Source organism: Aptenodytes forsteri, unplaced genomic scaffold (genome assembly GCF_000699145.1).
Source record: "Aptenodytes forsteri isolate BGI_AS27 unplaced genomic scaffold, ASM69914v1 Scaffold150, whole genome shotgun sequence".
NCBI classification, from domain to species: Eukaryota; Metazoa; Chordata; class Aves; order Sphenisciformes; family Spheniscidae; genus Aptenodytes; species Aptenodytes forsteri.
In genome coordinates, this window is record NW_008795693.1 from 726,882 (window position 1) to 742,686 (window position 15,805).

A 15,805-nucleotide genomic window follows, 5' to 3' on the forward strand; every position below is an offset into this window, starting at 1 on the left:
ATAGATTAACGCTTAAGTTTCTTCCAAGCCTGTTTAAAAGCTATTTAACCCACGGCACTAAAAATTTATCTTCTACCTCACAGATTTGAAACCACCGAGCAGGTAACTTAATAGTACAAAAGCGTTTCTTCTCTGTCCCTTCTGTGTCAGATTTGTTGGTAGGGGGCTGAGTCTTCCTCTGTGTTTGTACGGCACAAACATCAAAAGGACTAATTTCAGGCTGAAGCTGAGACACGCGCAACATTCAACGTTAACCTCTGCCCTCACTCTGCATAGGTCTGCACGTTTGCCTGAAATACAAGGAAAGGTTGCTCACAACCAGTTCAGTAGAAATGACTCCACATTTCAACTATTTTTCCTGTTAAAATATCTGTATTTCTAGCCCAGTATAAGTGTCTAAGAATGCTTTTACTGCTGCATTTCATTTCACTTGTCAAACCAGAATAAACTTCCTTCGGAGAAAGTGGTTTTTTGCTATTACAAGTACATTAGGAAGTGTGCCAGCACAGCTGTACCACCAAACCCCTGGGAGACACCAGGCCCCGGGGAATGTAAATGGTCTGAGAACAGCCTACTTGAAAGGACATCTTTTTTCAGGGCAAAGTCATCAGCGCTGCAATCACCAAGTCCTCTTGCTCAAACACCCTCACAGTAAGAAAGGAGCCTTTCACCCCAGCCGTGCCTTCAACAAATTTCTCCCCGATAGTCTCAATTCACCTTGGAGCCAACAATCTGCCAGACTGATCTCTAAACTTGCTCTTCAGAAAGAGATCTCTCCGTTTTGTGTTTCACCAGCCTACCGCAGCAGGAGGCATGTATCCTGGCCCAAACAGCCCGGCACTATTGCCATACGGAGGGAGGGTTGGGAGGTTTTTTTGTTTTGCTTTGTTTGGTCGGGTTTTTAAACAGAAGGTTTATAGAGATACACAATGGTGGAAAGATATTACCACAAACATAAATACTGTATAAGGAGACATCTCGGCTCCTACAGTAATGAAAATGAATTACTTCTCTTTCAATAGTTTCACTTCAGCTACATACTATAACCATCTTAAAGAAACTCCATGGCTTTTCACCATGCTTTATGCCTCAAGTGGTTTTCCCTTATCTCGCTATCCCACATTTAATGCCAATTTTTTTTTTTTTTTTTTTTAGTAAATGTTCCAACATTAACTTGCAAGGCTGGTCACTGTTCCAACTTTGATTTCAACCCCTATATGCACACAAAGAAAGCTTCAACTACCCTTCAGCTTAATTCACTGACCCCCTCCCTACTGTGAGTCAAGAATTATGCACCTTCAATCAAAGCACATTTCTAGTACTTAGACGCTGCATTATCTTTCACTACTTCCATGTCACACATTGCATACAAACAAGTCAATCTACAGAAAGGCTACCCACCATGTCAAAGTAATAGTCTACGGTTTACCCTATATATTAGGATACAATCTCACGTAGGTTCACATTTCAGTCTTTGATTTCATCTCTTCAGAACTGGCTCTCAACTTAATACTGTGAACAAAGCGAGATTTCATCTTCAAAAACAGCATGCACACTACAAAGCAGATCCCAACCACATACTTAACAGAAGTGTTGCAATAGCAATATCCTCATTTTGCTGATGGGGAAAACGTAGGTAAACAACTACAGTGATTTGTTTCATCCCATGTAACAGGTAATTTGTTGAACGAGTGCTTCTAACTCTTTGCCCCACTCCGCACAGCCCAGTGGCCAATCCCAGCAAGTATTTTCCAACTCCTGATGGAGGGGTCACGGGTATGGAGAGCCCATCGCTGCTTCTGTGCGCTCATGCAAAGAAACGTACACTTAGCAGTATCCTGCAATGATTTCTGCAGTCCAGTTTCCTCAAGACCTCGGGTGAGTCCGATTACTCTGAGCAGCTTATAGCTGCCTGAGGTATAGAAGGCTAACTAACAACACATGGGAGTCAGGTCTGCTGCTGCCATCATTAACGGCTATGGTTTGCAATCGTTCGTTGGCATATGAGCATAAGAACCTCTGTGCAACCCTGCAGCGCAGACTTCGGAGGTTTGTTACTCCATGCAACTTCCAAAATGAGTGAAAAAGGAACTGTCCCCCCCACGAAGACCCTGCTATCAATAAAGTAGGCAGCGGGCCCAAGGTCACTTGTCTTCAAATCGCCTTCGTTCAGTGAGGACTGGCTATGGGTACAGGCAGTACACTGCATAGATACAGGGCTTACAGAAAGAACCAGCATGTTGCTGTAATCAAACCCTGTACCATTTTACACTGTTCTTGCTATCTTAAGTCTGCCTTCAGTCATGAACTTTTAATCATTTTTTAAACATAGAAAATCATGTTGATACTTAACACAATTTTGCCACTAAGAAAGCCTAACTTCACATTCACCCAACACCACAGAAATGTATTAACCAGGTATTTTTAGTGACATCCATTTTTTCCAGATATATCACAGTACATCTTCTCGACATAACTAAGTTAAGCTATACTTGCTGATACAGACCATGAGCACATTCCAGTGCAACTTGTTTGTCTCAACTAAAGGAAATACGTTCCCATGCTGGAAAAATCTTAAAATCCACAGTCCTCAACTTCCCAGTCATCTGGCAGAACCAATCTCTTTTATAAACAGATTAGAAAAGGCATTTCTAAGAAAGATGATGTTTAAGCTATAACTTGAATTGGGCATTTTCTTCCCAGCTGTAAGATGTGTTACATCTTTATGTGACAATCCCAGTTTTCTAGTATGTAAGCTCCTGAAAATTGTTCTAATATGCAGAAAAGGATACTAAAACCTTAAACTAATTCTATACTTGTCCAGACTGCTTAACCTAAATTTGCTGCAATAGTGTCAGCCAGCTTTTAAAATCCATTCGATTTTTAAGTGCAAAGCCAACTTTTGTTTAGCATTTATAATTCTTCCTCTAATTAAGGCCAGCTAATAAATGAAAAGGGAGGGCACCAAACTGTTGAATCAAAAGGAATCCTAAAGCAACAGAAGCCTTTACTGGGAGAATTGCTGTATCACAAGCATGCCCCATTTCACTCTTGCGAACGAGTCTTGCCTTGCCCTTGTTCTGTTTCTTACCCCTGGAAATGTTACAGATTTAGACATCGCTTGGTTATTTTTTTTTTATTTAATTATTTTTATTTTTTAAAAGAGGAGCAAAGTGAATTTCTGTATTCATTCCTCAGATGATAAAAGCTCTGCTTAGAGGATGGAGCTCATAAAAAGGTAAATTAACTTATATTTTGCTCCACCTGAGGCACTGGAAAGAAGAGACAGAAACAAAAAGTTAGGGCACTTTTATCGTTAGGACAAACAATGGAAGGAAACCAAGAGCTGTACAGCCTGTTCTCCACCCTCTCACTACTTTGATAGAGAACAAAAATATAACCTTGAAGGTCAGGGGAAAATAAAAACCTAAAAATTGAATACACATCTCAGAATTGTTTGCAGATGAGAGGGCTGCATTGTGTCAGCTATTAGAAATTATCTGCCATCACAAGAAAGATCAAAGGTGCGTGGCTGATCAGAGACAGAACACAAATCAGTTCAGTGTGCTTTAAATGGGGGTGGGAGTAACTCAGGGCTTTATCTGAAGGAGTTAAATAGATTTCATTCGGGGGGGAAAAGGTTTCTTGTGAAGCTCAAGTCCAGCCAATCTCAAGAATTCAGGGAGCAGTTTCTGGCATTGCAACTGCCTCCACTTTGCCACGCCACTGCTACCACACTCTTGGAAGTAAGTTTCATAGGAAGGGGGGGTCTGTTTTCCCCCATCACCTTCAGAAAGCAGAGAGACATACAGTAACACTGTGCTCTTGATACAGATTTTACCAAAGCAGACAGATTTAAAAAAGAGCCCCCCCCTCATCAGTCACAATACTTTCAAACATTATGTACATTGCAGATAAATGGCAATCAATTTCTGATCTATTTATAGGTGACACTCTTAAATGTCCAAATAAGCAGAATAGCTTTATTTCAGACTTGAACACAACGGTCATGAAACCAGATTAGCACCCTAGAGCTTTCCATGTAGTCAAATACTGAAGGGCAGTTCTCTCTCCATTAAAGCTGACCTTGCATAGTGACACAGTACTTTTATCTCAAAAATTAGAGATACTTACACTTTCAAAAATATTCTTTTAAGCAGTATTTCATAACAGGCAGTATAGCTGCCGTGAGTATGGATTGTTTCCATCTCTAAATATACCCTTCCCCTTTACATGTCAAACTGCCTTTGAAATTTAGGATTTGATTTTTGGTTAAGGTGTCAGAATTTGAAGTTAATATTCTGATGCTGCAGAGACATTGTTTTTACTGAACGACTGCCATTGCTATGACATGATTAAAAACTAGGCTAGATAATAAATCAACTTTCCTAGCTGGAAAGCTCATTAGTACTGAGACTATTTAAGTGCCCACAGCCATGTTTTGACATTTGGCTCTAACACCTTCACCGAAAGGTTCAAAAGCTTCTTACACAAAGCCAAATACACTTAAAACATGCCCCCTAACAGGGAAGAATATGCAGAACTCGAGGACGTGCAGGAAGATGGTGGAGTGGCACAGGCAAGAATTCAACTCAGCCATGTTAAAAATGTCATCCAGAAGCTATCAAAAGAGCCTTTGCTGATAGCGTTAATTTCCATCCTTCCACTCTCCTAACATCTTGACAGTACAAATTTAGTCAGATTACAAAAGAAAACACAAAGGCAATAAAAGTTATTCCGGAAAACACATGAGCTCATTCCAAGATCTTACAGTTAACTTCTATTGATTAAATTAGAAGAGAGCATTTCAGATCACTAAGCTCAATTATGGACCATTAACTCAAATGGAAGAAATAAGCCTCCTAGGAGGCAGAGGACAACCTGAGACCACAAGTCTCCCCATACCTGTTGGACAGTAAATGAATCAGTATATAAAGCAATAAAAAAATACTGGAATCTATCGCACTTGGCTGCTTTAGCTATCTGCTTACAGAAAGGATGGGGATGACGCAAGTTGCTAAGTAAATACATTTACAGAGGAGAGAGCGTGCTACCCATAGGATTTTGGACTTTTTTGCTCACAAAAGACATGAGACAAGTGCACAAGAAATGAACTCAGCTCAGGTACCTGGGAGAAGCACCTCATCACGAGTAGATACTGAGACACTGTTTTCCCTCTGGTATCCGAATTTCCCCAAGCACACCATTTCCAACAGAAGCATTGGACTCACGAGCTCAGGCCCCAAAAATGAAAAGCCCGAACAACATCATCTCCATGAAGGACTTGCAGGTTGACTTCCCCCGGAAGGCCTCTCACAGCCCATGCAAGGTGCTGTTCCTCCCAAGCAGCCAGCGAGGCTGTTGCATCAGGCGGCCAGCAGGCAGGCACTCGGCAAGCGGCCAGCCGCCCCGACACAACTGGAGTAGCTACACCAGCACAGAAAGTACTTGTGCCGCCGATGACATCACCTCGCTGAGCTGATATACCTCTGGGGAAGCGTGCCAACAGTAAACAAATAGATGATGTGAATGTTTGCCTTCTGCTAACAGAGCAGACTCTTGTAACAGACTAGACTCTTGTAACACACTAATACCTTTATGCACCTACCTTCATGGCACCCCCGTCCCGCCCCAACCGCCCCCAAAGCATGCCATTTCACTCAGCCGGTTCTTACACAATAGCTGCAGCACAGACGCCCAACAGCGCACACCCCCAGACAAGAAGAGAGGGCATCCCTACGCCGCCCCTTGCATCATCTAGCCGAAGGATGCAAGGTGATGACTGCTCCAACAGTTAGTCTTAGCTCTGCTTCAGTGGTAACAGGAAATGCACATCCCTTAATATTAAGGTCAAAAGTGAATTAAAAAGGACATTTTATTTTACAATTTATTTCACAGTGTCTCCCTCTCCCTATTTGATTTGCGGTGGGTTTCTTAAAGAGTCATCATTTTAGGCTTATAGTAGTACTAAGCTAACTTGTTCTCCAATAGGTAACACATAAGGGGTGAGGGAGGTAAATGGCCTCTTGCTCTGAGAAGGATCTCTAAAGAAGCAACAGAATCACACCACCCAGATGCCCAATTTACACCTTCCCCTCTCAAAAGCCTTAGACAAAAATTTAACAATAACGACAAGAAAGGAGCTTCTAGTCACCCTAAATTCACACCTTGTGAATTGACTCCCCCCCACCCCGTGATAACTGGAGATATAAATCTTGAAAGAGAAGGTGGAAGAACACAATCCCTCTACCTACAGTATGAAAAAACCCCCACTTTCTCAGACGTCATACACCCATACAGCTTCCGTCCCCGAGGGGCAGGTATGGTGCGCCACGGACTATCTCGAGCAAGGAACCCAACTCCCCAGCCCAGCTCCACCTGCTCTCCCAATGCGACCGCTCTGCCCCAGCAACCATCTCGCCTCCAACGTGGCAAGAAGTTCATTACAAACATGGTAATAACTTTACCATTTTCCCATAGGCCACAGAACAAAATAGGCTTAAAATTTACTTGACAGTCACATAAACAGGGAAGATTAATTTTTAATATTGTAAGACTTCTTGCTTTAGGCTTACTTCAAAATTCTCAATTTTTTCTACATCTCCACTTGTAAAACTTCCAATGAATAAAGGCCTCAAGGCAAACCATGCTACACCCTATACAAGCAAGACAGAGGGCTCCTTTCCCTGCACTGAATCCTACCTTGTCAGAGAAATTTACCCAAAGGACACACTGAATCCTGAGAGATTATAAACAGGCTTAAAGCCCATGCTTGCCAACTATGAAATATTCAAGCTTTTTTTTTTATTCATATCAGGGGCCTTCAGAGGAACACATTTAATTTTAAAGATGTCCAAAATTAAAGATCTGCAAAGCTGACACTAAAAAGTTGATATATGAAAAAGAAAACAAAATAAAAAATTTAAAAATACAGTAAAAATAAAATCCATCAGTCACCTGCAAATATGTTTCTCTGAACATGCACCATTTTAAACCATTTTTGGGCTGTTTCTTCTCATTTCACTCAATCTTCATTAGCAGCTTTATTATATATAGAGTCTTCCTGCTAAACTCAATCAGTTGGTCTATTTTATTGTCCTGTAGCTTGGTGCAAATCTCTGAAATCATCTGTACTAAACATCAGCCTACTTTTGTCTTCTCTTTTGGTTATCCCCCCCCCAAGTTCTGTCAGCTCAAGGCTTTGGGAACTAATATAATGAGGGAAGTTAAACTTCTACACAGCTATTATGGGTGCCCTCCTAGTAACTGTGCTAACAAGATTCATCACCAAATACAATGGAAGCCTTCTCCAAAACAAGACAAAGGTACTGTAATGAGCTAGGCAGGAAGCAGGGGCTCTGCTCTCTGCGTAAGGGTAGTCAGTGTAAATCTTTTTGGCATTAATGGTGTTTTTTTCCTAAGGCTAGACAATGACAACAACATTTATACAATACAGGAGAATTCATGAATGTCTGGCAGCTTTTGGTATTGTCTCTCCAATACAAACAAGGCTATCTGTTTTTCACTCTATGTTTTCAATTCAGTATCAGCTGGATTCTACAAAAATATGGGTTAGTTCTGATACACCAAATAACCGACTCATCCCAGTGGGATCCCACAACTGAAGCATATCAGAAGTAGCACCGGCCATTACTAAACACACTCCCTCCTTAGCTACAGAACAAGTAACAAAATCGCCTCAACCTCACATACCTATTCTGAGGCAGATACACAAGAAAACGTATTAAAAGCAAGTATTAATAGCAGTGGTGGAGAAAAACAGTCCTACAGAAGATTAATTCTCTGGGCTAAATCTTAGGCATCGTAATACTTCATCTAAGCCCATACTCATTCAAAAAGTCTGTCCATATTTACATGGGCTTTTATTTTTTGGACCCAGGCAGTGTGCTAGAAGGGTCGTTTCCACCACCGCTGACATTTACCATCTCTGTAGAAGTTAATGTATTAGTTAGTAGCCAGCAAAGTACAGGAGACCATCTACCTCAAGAGCAGGCTGTAGTGCGATGCATGTTGGCAGCTGCTCTGGATCCCTCCAGTTTTGGTGGGAACAAGTCGTCTGTACGTATGGGCAGGAAACCTAATGCCAACCGATCCGCAACCACAGCATCTTCATTGCCTCACTATAGGCAAGATTTCCTACCATGACCAACCAAGAAAGACCAAAGGATGAGCTGGCTGTTGACAAAGGACAGCTGTTGACTAGAACAACTCATATCACCATTTTCCTTCTGCTGCCAATATCCGGCTCAGCTCTGTCCGCGAACTGCTGTGACAAAAAGCATCAAGTCCAACAAGAGCTGAGAGCGCCTCAGGAGAGGAAGGCCGCATGCGAATGCATTAATAAAAGGAAAATAAATCTTTCATCACAGACCCACAGCAAAACACATTTGTACAGACACCGACAATCATCCCACAAGTACGCACATACAGAAAAGTGACAAAATTGCATGTCTAATACTTCCACTAAAAGTCAAGGTAACAGAACACATCTTATTTATGCCTGGCTTCAAAATCCTGAATAAGTAGCAGCTACACAACCTCAAAAAGTACACATCAAGCACCAATAAAATGTACTGCCCATAAACTTCACAGCCGGGGGTGGAGTCGGCACTATTTGCTGCTTGCTACAAAAACAAACAGAAAAATGAGCTCTGAAACACACCTCAACAAAGAAAAACCCAGAAGTACAGAGCAGGATGAGCTAGCAGGTTAAACCCCCCTGAAGTCCAAGAGTAAACAAATTCAGATGGGCTTATGGTTTTCTGTAGCATGGTGTATTTTGCTATCATACTTCATATGGCAAGGCCGCTCCTAGGCAGTGCACGGAAATCCAGAGGATGGACTTGTCTTGCTACTGAGACACATTCAAGGTTAACTTTGGTGGCACCACACAGCGCTGCACTCAACCAAGAAGAACGGAGGCTGCACTGCCAGGGTGCTTGGAGAGAGAGGAGAACCAGCAGCATCCTTTGGGACGGGGCAGGGAGAACAAGTGCTGGAGCCCATCACCTCTATGAAAGGCCTCAAAACTGCATCTCCATGTGAATGCAAGTGTTTTGACTAAAATCACCACTATGCTCCCCAGCTCTGCCCCTCACTACTGGATGGGGTACAAATGCCGTAGGCTACACACTGCACAGAACCTGTCGTTGCAAAATATTAAACATTTGTGAGCGCTAAGTGTTTCGCAAAGTAAGATGTGGCTGAGGAGGCTACAGTTTCCTTCATCTCCACACTCCACTGCTGAAGGGAAAAAAAAATTAGAAAAATAACAATACCTGTCCCATCCTAAGCATGCTCTCACTTCCTCTTTCTCTCGGTGTTTTTAAAGATGGCAAATAATTGTTTTGATTGTTTCTTAACCACCTTCCTTAACTCTTCAGGAAACGCCACATAGTTTAGACATATTTTTCTTCTCCAAGCCTAGAGGCTTTACTACAGCTTCTGGAAGGACTGCTCGAGAAATACTTCACTTGATGTTTATTAAATGTTTATTAAATGCCAAATCCTGGCTGGTTGTTGTTAACTTTCATATAACTTTCAATAGGTAGCGGAAGCATATCTGTTCCTTTACATCAGTGGATATTAGTATTGTTCAGCTGGATGAAGCTCACTCTTTCCTACTGCATTTAATTTATGAAGTAGCTTTTGGGGAACAGAGGTAAGAAATCCTAGCTCTTGCTCTCTGTGTTTAGTATCTTTACGAAATTTGCCCAACTAGCAGAATCATTGAAAAGTAAATACTAAATAATGGCTTAGATATAAAAATATGTATTGTTCAAGTAAGCGAGTTTATCAGCATACCTACACATAAGCAGTTATTGAACTATTTCTAGGAAAAAATACTATTCCATCTGCACTCAACTTTTTACGTTTCATATGAAACCTGCCTATTTTAAAGACTCCTCACTTTACAAGAAGTATTCTCTGCTCCCCAATCTTCACAAGATATTCTTTTAAAATAAAAAGCTTAACAGTTATAAAGCATCTGCTTGTGTAAAAAGAGTGATTCAGCAGGAAACATGTACTTGAAATACCCTTCACAAGAAAGAGCTTATTCACGCAGGGACAGTTGGCAGGGATATCTCAGTCTCCACTTGAATGCTCTTTTTCCAGCTTGTGTTGAAGGGGTTCAGATGCCTGGGAGGAAGCTAATCACCATTTTTTATAGGCCGTGGAAAGCAGGGTCTGGTTCAGAATTGCAAGTGCTTGTACCAAAGCTCTCCCAGTGAAAAGCAAAGGGCTATAAGTTAATGTTCAACAGAAACTGGCAAACCTGCTGCACTCACTGAGCAATACGGTCAGGTATGAACTGGAAGTGTATACATAAAATAACATAATAAGCACGGTTGCTCAGAGTTCAGCTGCAGCATTTAAGGCACAGCACACTAAAGGGAAAAAGGCAGGGAGCACTTAACACATGAAATATTTTAGCCAATTCTAATCCTTCCACAATTTCTGCTCCCATTAAGTATGTATTAAACCAGCTTTGTTGCAAGCCAATCAGTTTTCCTTGAAAGTCTTGCGAAACACAGGAATAAAAGCTTTAGATCTGCTAGTCAGTATAAGCTGAAGTCAGCAAGTAATATATACAACTGGAAGCAAGATTTGCCATAGTCTGTTGCAAATACCTTTTCATCAGCCTAATCAAGACATACCACCAAACAGATTCATTTATTAAATATAAGTAGTGGTCCTGCAAGTTACTTCTGGATACAGGTTTACTCTTAAGTTTTTCATTGAAGTCAATGCCTGCAAAGCTTTAATAGTAATCGATGACAGTTTAGTCTAAAGTGTTAAAAAACAAAGCAAACAGCTGCCACAGAACTTAAAAACCCACTTTATGTTAACAATCTAGTCTTCCTATTTATTGTGTGACTAGTATGACTGCATCAGAGCTAGTTCAGACCATGTCACAACTCCCTCCGAAGCTCTTCATGTTTTATTTTTGTATGTACCATTCATTAATCAGTTACTGGAATACGTGGCAGCTCTTAAAATACTTGTACTTTCAAGTTATTGGACAAGAATGTGTATTTCTTATGCTATGAAAGAGTGTAGACACTCACACTTGGACAGAGCAAACACACAAGACATGACATAACATCATGCTTACAGCCACTTCCACTTCCAAAAAAATACTGAAGCAGCAGGTATCATGCCTGCGAGGCACGTTGCTTCCCTCCGACACTGCAAAAAGACAAAAGGTGCTACAGCCCAGCGCAGCATTAGATGCCACCACTGGGCATTCCGGTTTCAGTTCTTAATCTACGCCACTTACGTAACAGCATTTCATAGTCACAGGGGTAGGCAAGATTATTAATGTGCTAAAAACCTACTTCAGCAACAAAATCAGGAAGATTTTAGAGATACTGGATTTGATTGCTGTCAGTCAGCTGACGTAGAAAAATACCCCAAACAATTTGTGGGTGCAAAAGTGATCCTTACTTCAGAAAGTATTGGGAAAACATGTTAACTGGGTCTTGCTTTAGAAATAAACATTAAACTGCCAGTACCCCCTATGCAAAGCATTCTCTTTAAAGATAGCTGTTTCGTAAATTAATTTAGACCAGTTCGCATACAGACATTTGTCTCAAAGTGGCTAAGGCAGAGCCACACATCAGGTGACACTGTATGGATTCTTCTGCAGTACTACAATATTGAGAGGAAAAGAAGGCTCTGAAAAGGAAGCAGGAAAATGTCAGGCTGAAAAGCTGGCGTGTTGCCACCAAAATGCAGTATTACCTATCTCTTCAATAAATGTTCAGACTTCACAAGCAGCAGCCACACATGCTTCAATACATGAACTTAGACCACACAGGATGTGTTCCCCTAAAAAATCCCTTGATTAAAGGGGGATATTTACAAATAGCTTCAGAAGACATCACCTATATAGATCTGCTCCAGGATTTGCACATCCCAAGGTAGGTAAAATTAATGTAATATGATGAACAATGGAATGAATGAAAAATTGAATTTATAAACTCTGTGCTGTATGCATGCAAGCATGCCACAACACAACACTGCTTGTGCTACTAGAAGTTTTAGACTGGATAACATGGCAACCTGTTATCTTCTATTTTCAATTGAAAGCAAAGCTTTAAAAAACTGGAGGACTTGGGGTGTGGGGAGGGGAGTAAATTAAAATACAATCTTCATTACATTCTGGCACTTGTTTGCGAAACTTAAATAGTCTTGAGGATCTACAAGTGATGAAATTCCAGTCTTGCTGCCCTTGGCAAACGAAAGAAGCTGGATTTTTAAAGGAAGAGTTAAGCATGTCGTATTTGCAAATATTTTAAGTAATATGTTCATGATCTCTTTTGTTTCAATAGCCTTGTGCTGACTGCAATACTATTAGCTGTTGCACTGAAGAAACAACATTTGAAGATGACCTTCAAGGACTTAGTTCCAAATTAAGCCATCAGGAACCCTGAGGGTAAAGGGGTTCACTGGTTAAGACGGCACACTCTATTATTAATTATTTCAAAGCCAAAAAAATAAAGCTGAGCTAAAAAGTCCCTGCTATAATAGTAACTGTCTTTTTTTAGGTATCTGAACAGACAGCAATTGGCAAACTAAGACTTTTAAGATTTAACTTTTTATGTATGGTCCTGTTGAATTACAGAAGCTAAACTATTGCACAAGCATTACGTCTCTTTCTTTCCCCAAATGAGCTGATTTCTGTCATGCAAAGCAAGCAAACATACTTTTCTCTTCTTTTCTCCTACTGCAAAAGTTGAGCCAGAGCCCTGAACCCTTCTTGTAGCAGTCAAAGATTTTCTAAATGTAACTTCAACATTACAAATGTCGAATTCCATTTCAGTACTTCCCTCCTCTGTGCTCCTAAAAGCAGGAGAATATCCCTGCCACCCAAGCTAGCAATCCCAGTTTGGGCTACAAGGCTTGAGATGCACCAGAAGTTCTTCGTCATCTTCATCCATAGCTCAAAGGACAGTTGTGACAAAAAACGATTTCTTCAGCTCTCCTCCTCCAACCATCCAGAACTTTTTTCTTTTTTTTTTTTTTATTTAATGAGAAGGAGAATTGGCAACACGGAGGCAAAACCATCTCCGCATTCCCCCGAGGAGCCTGGATTCCCACCCACTGTTCCTTACCTTGATGATTCAGGGAGATGCGGTTAGATGGTTCTTGGAAGCCCGGTTCCACCAGATCCCGCCGACCATGAGCTGAAGTCTGATCTACATTGTCCTAAAAACAGAAGAGCAGAAAATCTTATCAAAACCAGGCATTCTGTACTCCCTGTAAGCTACGTCGCACAGAGCCAAACCACTCATACAAAAAAACAAAATCCCTGCCATACCTCTGAAAGGAGAAACCAATGTCAGAAGAAGGGGGGAGATTATAGGGGGACACTAGACTGTCACATTAATACATGTGGCATGAATCCAGAATCAATGACGATGCCATTGGCTCATCTGCATTTCAAACTGGGGAACAGTGATGTAAATGCACTTCCTAGTTTAACAAAAGTTTCTTCTTGCATCAAATTATGCAGAGGCTTGGGGCTTTGTTTTCTTTAATTCCAAGGGGGTTTGTAACTAATTAACTGGACTGAAACAGATTCAGTAGTGAACTACTAAACCTCAAGAGGAATCTGAAGTTCAGTTTAGATAAACATCCATGGCTCTGGATGCCAACCTGTTTTTTTGGTTTGGGTTTTTTTTTTCCTCATACTAGAACTCTCACAAGATCAGGTTTCAAGAAGTTTTAACACAGACTGAATTTGGCTAAGTCTAAAATACCACAGCTTCTCACAGATCTTGCCAAAGACAACGACTAGGAGAAAGCAGGAAAATTGAAATATAAACAAAAAATAAGAAAAGCAAGATAAGTCGCATTACATTTTTTTAGAAGCATAAGAAGGAAATTTAGAGCAGGTACACAGTTTTACAAAGTTGGCGTACCTTTGCATATACTGGTTAACGGTGGGTATGGAAAAACAGAAGCAAGTTTGACTTGCATAAGGTTGACTGCATTGATATATCACCGACCATAAACTGCTGCAGTGATATACGTGACTGTATACATGTTCCTGCTGTGCCCAAAGTGTGGGATAAATACACAATGGCATGACCCACATTTATGTCAAAACATAGGAACCACCTTCACAGCAAATGACATTGTAATTACGGCAGAGAAATAACATTGCTACTCACACACAGCGAGCGGCGATTCAACTATGTGCAACTGTGAGCTCTCAGCCCAACATTTCCAGTTTACAGAATATAAGCTAATGCTCAAACACCTAACGGACGTAGTGTTTGGGGATAAGAACTGTATATAGTTATACAGGATATGAAATAAATTATATTATCTCTTCTTCAGAGAGACTGTGTCAAACAGCAAATGTTTGAGCTTTGATTCAAGTACTCAAGCACCACTCTTGAGTGCCTTCACCATCACAGATCAATTCAGGAGCCCACAGGTGTTTATAAGACAAGAACTGCCAACAGTGGTATGACTAAAGGAGGTTTTTAAAAGTAAACAATATATGATAAGATACATAAGGCATCCATCTATCTATGCCAGATACAACTAGGACCACTCAGACTTCTGCCTCCGTATTGGCTACCTCCCCTTATAGCTCTTTACATCCTTGCCACTGATTTTCATGGCAGTGGCTGTTGTTTCATGAGCCACATCTAGCTAATTTCACAAATTTTTGTAGTTGCTTCTTAGGAATAACAAAAAAAAAAAATAATCAGACATCCTGTCAGCACGACTGTATTTGTTCTTACTTTCTTGAAACATGGCAATATTTGTTAGCTCTTTCACCGGAGCTAACTGAATAGGTGTTAGGAACAAGCAACTCATGAGCTCCTGTCTCTGTCAAATCCCTCGCAACCACAGGGTATCACATCCTAACATTATTACTGCTTCTGGAGCACTAGTCGTTTTCCCTGGATGTATCTCATTTTCTTAGGGATACCACACAGCCAGCACTGACCTGGCCCACATCATCTTAATTTTAAATTTCAGACAGGAAATTTGGGACTTGCAGCACGAGAAGGCCGCTGCAGGAGACAGAAAGCAGATACAAAACTAAGAGTCTGCTCCCCAAAAAGTTTAGTGTAATTCTTTCAAAGGCTCCAGGGACAACAGGGGTGGGGTGGGGAAGTGGGGGAGATGTTTATCTAGGAAAAGTTTCAGTCAAAACTTAAAGCTGAAGTCAATTGCTCTTCAGTTATTTCAAACCTAGTAAAAAGGTTGGGAGGTGAACATCACAGGCATGGCGAACAAAGCAGCAGAACATCCTTCCCCCTAGTGCAGGGCTTTCCTTGTGCGTTTCTCCCCATGCAATTCAACATCACGTATTTTTACTGGGTAGCTAAAACCCCACTGACGCAGTCTAGCAGCGTTAGTTCCACTTCCCAGGAACGCATCCAGACATCCGACGCATGGATGCAGTTGCATATTGCCTCTCGGCTGGGAAGAGCAACAAGGCATCCCACAGAAACAGAAGGTGGAACAGGAAAACCAGTTATAAGCTTTGTTACACACCTAAATGTGTTTTCAGTTGTCCCAAGACATAAAAGTCCCTAGTGGAAGGCAAGATTCGTGCAGTACTATGTAGCAACAGAGGATGAGATGTAGCCAAGATGCACCTTTTTACCTTTGGATTTCCCACAGCAGTAACACACACACACTTAACTGAGAAGACCTTATTTCAGGCTTACAGCTGGCTGCAAGCCCATAACTCTTTAATTAAAACTGATTTTTTTTAACTAGCAATTGCCAATAATTTACAGGAATAGGATTC

General features: G+C 41.1%; 1 protein-coding gene across 2 annotated transcripts in view; it reads right to left on the minus strand.

The window, feature by feature from the left end:
• The window catches only part of GRB10 (growth factor receptor bound protein 10), a 114,009-nt gene that overhangs the window by 76,135 nt on the left and 22,069 nt on the right, over positions 1-15,805 (minus strand). For both annotated transcript variants that reach the window (XM_009282901.2, XM_009282902.2), the window contains exon 2: positions 13,140-13,233. In XM_009282901.2, the coding sequence (XP_009281176.1) occupies positions 13,140-13,233 (94 nt within the window). The remainder of the gene's footprint in view (positions 1-13,139; positions 13,234-15,805) is intronic.